Here is a 10,234-nt window from a genome sequence, read left to right as displayed (position 1 = left end):
AGGAAGAAACTACGAGGACTGGCTGCCAGAGCCCAGCCACCCAGCAATGCAGGTGGGAGGGCAAGTGGCACAGGCATTGGGCCCACGAGGTGACCACTGCTGCCAGTGCTGCTGGTTTCCCCTCCCCTCCTCCCTAACAATGCCATCAGGCAGGCGGGCACAGAGGTGGCACTGGAGGCAGTGTCGGGGGAGGTTTGCTGCACAGCATGGTGGCTGGGCTCAGGCCACTTTCTGTGGCCACAGGCCCAGCTCCAGACCTGTCCAGCAGCACGGCGCAAGCTGCTTGGGCCTCTGCCAGTGGCCTTGTTGGAAACCGGGGGGGCGAGTAAGGGGCACATGCCCCTCTGAGTCGCTCATGATACCTTGCCAAGGTCAATGTGAGCTCTGGGTGTTGTTTCAGTGCCATTTCTTCCCCCACACCTGAGGCAGCTTGTGCTGGGAGAGTCTGCTGGCCTCACTTTGCAGAAGGCACGAGGGATGGGGTCAGGAGAAAACAGGCAGGGACACAGTCTGCGTTCTGCTGCCCCTGCCTGCTGGTGCCCGTGGCTGAGTTTGTGAAACGTTGTGAAGCTCAGCACTACCACAGACAGCAGAGGCGGGGTCAGCAGGACGCAGGCAGCGTCCCTGCATCCTTGCCTGTGTTCTCCTGACCCTGCTCCCGGTGCCTGCCATGGCAGTGGGAGCTGTGGCTACTTCAGAGAGCTCGGAGTAGCAAATTAAAACATTTTTTTTTAAAACAAGTTCCTCGGCACACCATCTGGCGTGCCAAGGAAAATGTCTCCACATGCCACTGATCGGCTTGCCTGCAAGGGGTTACCTATCCCCGGTTTATAATCATACCCTATCACATTTTGCCTGCTGTCTTTGGAAGTGAGCACCAAAAGAGAGCAGTAGTTAAGGAACCTTGAGCATAATGAGGAAAAAGTAGAAATGGAAGAATTTGTATCTTAATGTGATATTACAAAAAACAGCCATTAAGCTACTATCCTGAGGAAATGCTTTCAAAATGTTTCAGTATGCAGGATGAATAAGGTAGCGTGACTAGCCACTGTGGTAAAAATCAAATTTGGCACCAGGGTGTCAAGAGCCACGTATGTCACTAGGAGCAATTGGGGAGTCTCTCGGTTGTCAGTATTGCAGTAGGCCCAGCTGTTCTAAAATTCTTTCCCAGGGAATTGTGGGAGATCTTAACTGTCATGCCCCTACTCCAAGGAGAAGGGAGTTCAATATTTGTGGATTATCAGCATATGAGTTCCTACTTCATCCTCACCAAGAGTAAGCAGATGACCCGCCTGAATTTTATGACTTTCTCTTGGGCTTTGGTTTATCACCCTAGATATGCCAGTGACCCTGGGCTACAGACACTACTTAAACATGGGGCAGTATTCTGGGCAACTTCTGAGTCTTAAAAGCCTTGTCTTAATTCTGCAGTCATCTAAACATACTATATTTTTTATATCTATTCATTATTTGTAAAACGGTTTAAGATTCTAGGAATAAATTCTGCTTTAGTTTCATAGATTCAAATTAAATATGTGTCTATAGTTACTCATCTTTGATAGTTGGCTGAAGCCCCACATATAAGGTTTGAGAGCTTCCAGTCTCTGCTTCTGCCTGACCAGAATTGTTTGCAAAATGGAAGTGTACGTTGCAGGGTGTTGTCTACAGGCACCAAATATATACAGAATTGTCTGGATTCATAACTTGAAGAAGGTGAATGAAATCTCAAGCCCCACAGCACAGATACATATATCCAATGGTTACATACTTGAATTTTTATTGATCAGATCTTTTGTCAGTAATGCAAGTTGTACAGGTCTCATTTCTCTACCTGGCTTTCTTCCTCCCAGTGGCTAATATCCAAAAGCAACCTCTCCTCTCCCCCACTCCCTGCAACAACTAGTATTTCTAGGAATGACTGATTAGTAACAATTGGTGATGCTAACCTCTTTCCTGGCAGTTCATCGCTTTACACCTGGAATCATGGCCTACATGGTGGTAACTTAGACATCAGCATACGATTCAGTAAATCCAATGGATAACAATAGCCCAATTGTTTGATTTTAGTGTAATTGTGTCTTATCTGAACAACTGTAGTCCGGCCTGTATAACTGTAGTTATATCCTACATCAGACTTCTTAACAGGGTGGCAAATAACTCTTTTTACATAGCTTGATAATGAACTGAATATTCCCTTAATGGAAGCAATGTGTATAAGAATAGCTCTTGGAATAAGGAAGGCTGGCTGTAGTGGTGAGTCCTGCTTGTGTTTCTTTTAGTACTTAAGAATGCTTGAGAAAAAATTGCTGCCAATGCGGTTGAAATTTGTTCTGGGAAACAAAATTATCCTCCAGGCCTCAAGGGGAAAGTACCATATAACTGGCCAAAGAAAGCAAGTGCAAAAGGCTAAAAAGAACATCTCAACAGAGTTTTTTATCAGAAGTGGCTTATCTTTCAGATAAGTAATAACAAAGATAGGTTGAATATCTACTCCAGTGGTTTTCAAACGTTTTAGTCTCTAGGCACCCCTTCATAGACTTGAGACACCCCCTGGAAAATGTCAGCTTTTAGTTTTTCACTTGAACTTTGACTACAAAAAATATATAGCCATTCTTCTGTTGCAGAGAAATCAGCAAGTCCCCAGGATGTCAGAATGTTTTCATAGTTTCGTAGTTTCAGACCTCAATACCTCATCGAGTCTGACCCCCCTGCCCTGGGCAGGAAAGAGCGCTGGGTTATGTGACCCCGGCCAGGTGCTTGTCCAGTCTCCTCTTAAAGACCCCCAAGGTAGGGGAGAGCACCACCTCCCGTGGGAGCCCATTAGAGATTCTGGCAGCCCTCACCATAAAGAAGTTCTTCCTGATGTACAACCTAAATCTGCTCTCTGTCAGGTTGTGGCCGTTATTCCTAGTTACCCTAAGGGGTGCCCTGGTGAACAGAGCATCTCCTATTCCTTGCTCCCTCCCCCCCCGCCGATGAATTTGTAAACAGCCACAAGATCCCCTCTCAGCCTTCTCTTGCAGAGGCTGGAGATCCAGGTCCCTCAACCTCTCCTCATAGGGCCTTACCTGCAGGCCCCTAACCATACAAGTGGCCCTCCTCTGAACCCTCTCAAGGTTGTCCACATCCCTCTTGAAGGGCAGCGCCCAGAACTGGATGCAGTACTCCAGCTGTGGCCTGACCAGCGCCGTATAGAGGGGAAGCATCACCTCCCTGGACCTGCTCGTGATGCGCCTGCTTATGCATGACAGAGTGCGGTTAGCTTTACTGATTACTTCATCATATTGATGGCTCATATTCATCTTGGAGTCAACTATGACTCTGAGATCCCTTTCTGCCATTGTGCTGCTGAGGTCATCCCCTTGCCTATAGGTGTTTTGGTGATACCTTCTCCCTAGATACAGATGGGGAGGAGCCACGAAGAATGGAGGAAGGGGAGCAAGCTGCGGCTGGGGTTTGCCCAACCTGAAGTGGGCAGGGGCAGGTGGATTGAAGCCCACCACCTCAAGGCTCCTCCCCAACCCCTCCCTCCAGCTCAGGCTGGGCAAACCTCAGCTGCAGCTGTTCCTTCCTGCAGACAGCCAGGGACCTGGGAGGGAGGGGTAGGGTTGGAGAGAGAGGCTGAAGGAAGGCTCCTTGGGCTTGACCTGCTTCAAAGTGGAGGTCAATTCCTCCCCCCCACCCAACATGTGAACGTTTGTTGGGTTGGGGGTTGCTTTAACTCATGTCCCTTTATGTAAAGTGCCCATGGATTCCTGTTTGAAATCGCTGGGTTTATCATGTGAATCATGTTTGCACACCTAAGGGTGCTAACATTGTGTGTCACCCTGCACTACCTTCGAAAGGATCTCAAGGCACCCAAGTTCAGCATCACTGTTCCAAATCACTATAATTTAGGTTTGTTTATATGTCTGTATGAAAACTGGTTATATAATGTGAATTGCGGTATTTAATTGAATCTAAAATGAGGATTTTCTCCCCATTCTACATGGGGAAAAACCCTCCTTGTCTTAGACTTAAATATGAGCTAGGCATGCAGCTGCTGTGGTTGTGGATGGGGCCAGGGTGGCTCCTGCATCAGGTGGGGGTGGGGGGGGCATGCAGTACAGGAAGCGTGAGGGAAGGGAGTGTAGAAGAAGGTGGCAATGGTGCCTGTGCGGGGAGTGTAGAGGAAGGAGGAATGCAATGCAGGAAGGAGCACGGGGAAAGGGTAGTGGGGGCAGGGACATGCCGAATGAGGGGAGCCTGAGGAAAGGGACACATGGAGCAAGGGGAAATCAGGGAGGGGGCATAGGGGAATGCACAGGTGGAGACAGGTGGCAGGAAGGCAGGCCTAGCGTGGGGCAAGTGGCAAGTGGGAGATAAGGGGTGTTAAGCAAGATACCTTCCCTCCAACCACTGCATTTCCTGCCACTTTTCCTGTGGCAGTGGTGGGGGAGATGAATTTAAGAGGACCCTCCAATAACTAGATTCCAGACATGGAAAATTGAAACAAATTTATAATTTTCCATGTCTGCAATCTAATAATGGGGGGTGGAGGTGTCATCTTAAATTAAGGGTTATCTTGGATTGAAGTGAATATAGTAATTTGCATACTTTTCAGGTACCTACATGTGCCATGATGATAGTGCACATAGGTTTTTAATGGCATGGGCACTTCTAAATCAGAACAACAAAAAGCTTGTGATCCCACGATCAAATCCCTGCTCATATAACTAATGCATCTTAATAAATCTGCTATATAAAAATACTTCTTGCTACAGTGAACTCACAGCCTAAAAGAGGGACCTTCAGGCCTGCTGGCACTAGCAGGTCTTATTATAACTGACAAGGAACAGAATTATTTTTAATTACTTCTGAGTCACAAATGGATTCAGGAGCAGGGTCTTAGCCAGGAGCCATTCCTAGTAGTCAAAACAAGGCGGTCTGGGCTCCTGCTGTCAACAGCAGAAAGTGTTAGTTTACAAGATCTGACTACTACTGTCAAGACTGTTTCACTTGGTAAAGAGAATAAGCAGAACTGAATTCCTCTATATTGCCTGTTAGGTTTCTTTTCTCTATCCTTACAGTACACGGTCCCTACAAAGCTTTCTTTCCATTTTACCTCTGTCATATAACATGCTGTCTCTATTAGGAAATCAATATATAATTACACACACACTTGGTTGAAAACGTTACGCATTCATAAAGGTCTTGAGTTTTGAACTCATTTTTAGGACACTTTAAAATGCTTAACCAGGGGTGGGGGGTAAAAACTAACTTACAGGCTGCACATGGTCCATTTGGAGTTAAAGAAGGAATCTGGGTCTTAATATCCATTGTTTCTAAAGTCTAAAACATTCATGTAGTCATACCCATTGTTTTCCTGCACTTCATTAGATAAGCACCATTTTACCAGAAGCACAGTTCAAAGGAAGCATCTCCTTAGGGAGAAGGAGTACTAAATACGGTTCAAATGACACCAGGAAGCCGCCAATTTCTGCATTTCAACAATCATCGCATATGGCTTCTGCAACGGCTTTTCTTGTAGAAAATTCCAGAAAGGCAAGAGCCATGCGTACATTTAAATCTGTCACCAAAGCAGCAAAATTGGGAACCTTACTCCCACATTGTACCACCAATGCATTTCAATCCTCTAGCTTAGGAGTTTCTATGTTGTGCTTAGTGAAAATTTTCTTTTCAGTCAGTAGCAAAATAATCATTAAAAGTTTCATTGTTAAAGTTTTTCGAAGAGTTTGTTTGAAAATCTTCAAACAAAGGGGTCAGTTTTTTGAGAAATCTTTGGTTGATTGAAGGATTAGCACAAATACATTGAAATAAGCTACTTAAGCATCATTAAGCAATTTGTCAGACATCACAGATCAACACAAAATTCAACTTAACGAAGAGCATCCCATACCTGTGACATTGTTGTGCTCACTCAGTATTAGTGCTCACTCAATTACCTTTTAGAGGCAGTTTTCCCTTTTGCTCAAATCCAATCTGCTCACTGTCTGAAGCCACCTGGTTTATTCCGTGACTTATATAGACCATTTAATATGAAGTCATGAGTTGGGTCACTTTCCCAAACTAGATTCCAGAATGATTCGGGTTGACACAGGCTGTTGTTATTAAGAGGTTTATTCTTAGAGATGACTAGAGTTTGTAGCATTTACTGAAGTGCCTGGCTGGAGCTGCATGAACCACCGACCTGACAAGAGAAGACAGCTGCAGCAGTGAAACTGAAGAGAAGTCCAATCCACTCTATAACAAATACTACTTCTGGGGCTCTATTTATAACTTTAAAAGGCAATGCTTCACTGGAAGCTCTGAACTATGAATGCTCCTAGTTGGATGTTTGACAGAAAACTCTTGGACCAAAAAAAATCTCACTTTCTCACACCAAGAATACAAACATTATAGCCTAAGTCAATTTGCAGTTGTTTATAGTTCTCAATCACCATAATTTTCCGTTCAAAATTATTAAAACTTGGTGTAATTTTACTATTGGAATTCTTCTGTTACCAACACTTGCAGGATTTCAGTTTGCTCTTTAGAGTATGGTTTCTCCTTAGAATGGCATTAATGAGTTTAATGTCCTCCCAAGTCAATGTTAAGTAAAAACTAAAAATAATACACTGTGCCTGTTTTTACACACTTTCAGATATCACAAATTATTTTTAAACACATAGCAATGTTTACATGTTTTAATATTTATCTTCCATATCACAAAGCATGTTATTTTCTACAAAATATTTATTGATATAATATTGTTTGGGTAAAAGACAGATTTATCGGCGTCTTTTCAAGCTTTGCTCATATTTTGTTTAGTGGATAATGACAAAAACAGGGATTAAAACTGAACTCATTGTTTAATTATGATTATAATTTACTAATGAATTGTGGTCTTATCAGGATGTGGCCAATCTCCACTTTTCTGGTTAGTTTTATACATATTTTGTTTCTATTACTTCTTACCTGGAAAGAATAAATTAGTAATAAGTTTGCAAGGGGCAAGTGTTTTTGTCAGTGGTCATTTTTATTGAACAAACTGCATGATTGGGTTATACTTAGACAAGCTTTTGAATACAGCACAATCTTTTACATAGGTGATGCATCAACACATGCTATTCAGATGACACAATAAACTCCAGAGCAGTTCATGCCAGAGTTAACTGCTCTCAGGCACTGTGTCTACCCATGAGCCCAGGACCCAAGCAATTAGAGCCAGGGTGAAGCAGCCTCAGACTGGCAGGGGGAATGGGGGGGATCAACCCAAAACTCTGGATGGTGTCATTGGGTGGTGGAGGGTCTGGCAGGAGCTGGGGGGCTGGCCACCATATGGCTCTGCTGACTTGGTGCAATTTGTGCCTGGCAGTCACCATCGACACAAGCATTAGATTGCAGTTAATTAGTCCGGTGTAAGATAGTACTGTCCCTGACAGTGATATCTTATGGCATAGGCAATTAGTAGGGGGTGCACAGGAGTGCACGTGCCCCTCCTGATGGGGCCAGTGCCCCCCCTGACAGCCAACACCAATGCTGTCGGCAGGGCTGGTGCCCCCCCTGACAGGGCCACTGCCATCGGCATCTTCTTTGGATGCCCCCCAGATTCAGGAGGCACTAGTCGCTCATGGCTTATGGTGGAGGTAATTAATTTATTGCACCCTAATACTAGCATGTGTGTGGATGGTGATACTTTACTGCAAAACTAATCAGTCAACTCTGCAGTAAAGCGCATGTGTAGATGCACCCAATAAGTTCTTGAGTGTTCATGATACTATGCCCTTATCCAGCCATTTCTTGTGTTGGATTCTTTGTATATTTTTAAAATTAGTATTTCAGTACTGTAAAACTTTCCAGTCCAAAATACACATGACCTTTTGGAGAGTAGATATAGCAAAAGATTTTGCATCTATACTGGATGCAAATAAATCTCTCTGCTAATCTGAAGAAAAAATTTAGATAGTTATTTTTTTCTTAGTCTATTAAGATGTTCTTGTACAAAAATATGGATTTTTATCTTTATGTATCAGCTCTGATGCAATTTATTCAAAAGCATAGCTCAAGATCACATTAAAACTGGGATGTGATACAGTAATGTGTGTAACAGCAGGTGGAACCAGGAGGCAGTCTGCAGAGTTATGGTGTCTGTTAATTTGGACTGGAACTCCCAGAAACCCCCCAGGGACTGGCAGTGGGGAAGGGGGCAAGGGAAGAAGGAAAAGGAAGACAAGCTGGAGGAAAGGGAAGAGAGAGCAGTGTGCAGGTGGAACCTGGTCAGCCCTATAATGTACAGAGGAGTGCACAGTGGAGCTGGAGATCTTACTGGCTTGGTCAGGCAGGATTGTGGGCTGAAGGAACTGGTTTTAGATTTGGAGTCTGATGCAGGCTGCAGTTTGAGTACTCTGGTGACTAAAGGCTTGTTTGGGAACACCTCCAGAGGGGTGTGTGTGTGCATGCGGGGGTAGAGGGGGAGGGGAAATTAAGGTGCTGAATGTATGTTACCATGGTGTTGATGTTTCTTTACCTTTCACCTGTTTCCTCCTTTTGGCCCATTGGCTTGTGACCCTAACCTCTATGATTTTCTGTTTAAAAGTGGGAACTCCCCCTTGCTTCTTGTGCCAGTTTCTGGGGCTTCAGGGTTCACACAATATTAATCTATATACTAATACACTAGTGAGTAGCTGGTTGAAGAACATTTTAAGGTATTGTACTGTAAGATAGAAACATAACCGTTAGATCATTGGGCTCAATGAGCAGTCATCAGTGGGCTTGTCTACATGAGATGTGTTATTGCGCATTAGCCTAATTTATTGCGCAGTACAGGCGAGCGCCTACATGTGCATGCCTTTACTGCGCAATAAATGCCCTTAATCACAGGTAAATTTGCTATCTGTGCAGTAGCAAATTTAAGTGCAATGAATGCATGGTAATGCACAGGTGACCCAGCACTAAGTTTGCCACTAGGGGGCCTGCCACTAGGGGGCCTCCCACTAGGGGGCCAGCCTGAGGCCAGTCCCAGGACTCCTGGCTGGGAGCTTCTCCTGCTCCAGGGCCAAGCTGTCTCACTGGTAGCCTCTGTCTGCAGGCTATAAAAGCCAGCAGCCATTTTCTGCCCTGGGAAACACACCACAGAGCCTGAGTGCACTGTAGGCCCTGTGCATCCCCCTGAGCAAGCCACAGACCTGCTGTTCCTGCCTCCCACCATCCCAGTGCTACTGCTCAGCCTGTGGTTGCTTCCTGGTGAGCCTTTGGCTACCGACTGGGGTCTTCTGGCTGCTGGCCAGGGTGCTTTTGGCTGCTGAGCATGTGGCTGTTGGCTGCAGCCTGCTGCAGTCTCTGGGCAGGCCTCCCAGCCTCCAGGGCTACCTGCAGGCAGCCGAATGCAGCAGGACCAGTACCACCTCCCTGTTGCAACCAACCTGTTCTATGACTGCAGGTGTTGTGGGGCATAGCCTCAGCTGTGTGGCTCCCAGTCCCATGCCATACCCCTGCACTGGGAACTGTTGGCAGTTGCCCAGGGCTGGCAAAACGGGGAAAGCCTCATGGGGGACCAGAGAGCTGGTGCAGGACCCAACAGCATGTCCTCCCCATCATCCCCATCCAGGCCTGGCCTCATCCATGTGTGCATGCCTGTGCCGTCCACCTCAGGCCCCAACTTGAGCCTGGAGGAGATTGGCAACCTTGTGGTGCTCTGGGTTGATGCAGAGATTCAGAGCCAGTTCAAGCAAGGCAGGCAATTTAACACCCACATTTATGAGACCCTGTCAGGCAGGATGCAGGAGTGTGGTCACTCCTGGTTGGCGTGGCAGTGCTGCATCAAGGACAAAGCCTTGTGGACACAGTGGGTGGCCCTGACCAACCTCAATCATTAGTTTAGTCTTGCCTGCAACACCATGCTCTTTGTGTGACAGCTGAGCCTGATTTTGAGGTTTTTACCAGAGGAGGGGCCCTTGGCCACTCAGTTTCCTGCCCCGCCCTGCCCAGCTCTCCACCTGCTCAATCTAGTAGCAGCTCAGAGAGCCCTGGCCAGCAGCTGCCTTGGCAGCTGTGTAGCCCCAGACCCCACCACAAGAAACGGCTGGCCATGACACCACTGGCCATCAGCAGTGCCAGGTCCTCCCTGGAGGGAGTGGGGGCCAGGGATGGTTGGGCATGACTGCCAGGAACTGTTGGCCATAGATGCCAGGCACAGCCAGACACCTTTGACAATGCCTGACTAACCTGGTCTCTTTCTATGACCAGGTAACGA

At 46.2% G+C, this 10,234-nt stretch overlaps 1 protein-coding gene across 1 annotated transcript in view; it reads right to left on the bottom strand.

The window, feature by feature from the left end:
• Positions 1 to 6,142, bottom strand: part of MUSTN1 (musculoskeletal, embryonic nuclear protein 1) — a 21,164-nt gene extending 15,022 nt beyond the window's left edge. The window contains exon 1 of the mRNA XM_019505209.1: positions 5,900 to 6,142. Coding sequence (XP_019360754.1) covers positions 5,900 to 5,908 — 9 coding nt within the window. The 5' untranslated portion in view covers positions 5,909 to 6,142. The remainder of the gene's footprint in view (positions 1 to 5,899) is intronic.
• Between the last annotated feature and the right edge of the window lie 4,092 nt (positions 6,143 to 10,234).

Source organism: Gavialis gangeticus, unplaced genomic scaffold (assembly GCF_001723915.1).
Source record: "Gavialis gangeticus isolate Ggan-Ray unplaced genomic scaffold, GavGan_comp1, whole genome shotgun sequence".
Classification (NCBI taxonomy): Eukaryota; Metazoa; Chordata; order Crocodylia; family Gavialidae; genus Gavialis; species Gavialis gangeticus.
The sequence above is the reverse complement of the archived record's forward strand: the minus strand, read 5'-3'. Positions and strand labels throughout refer to the sequence as shown.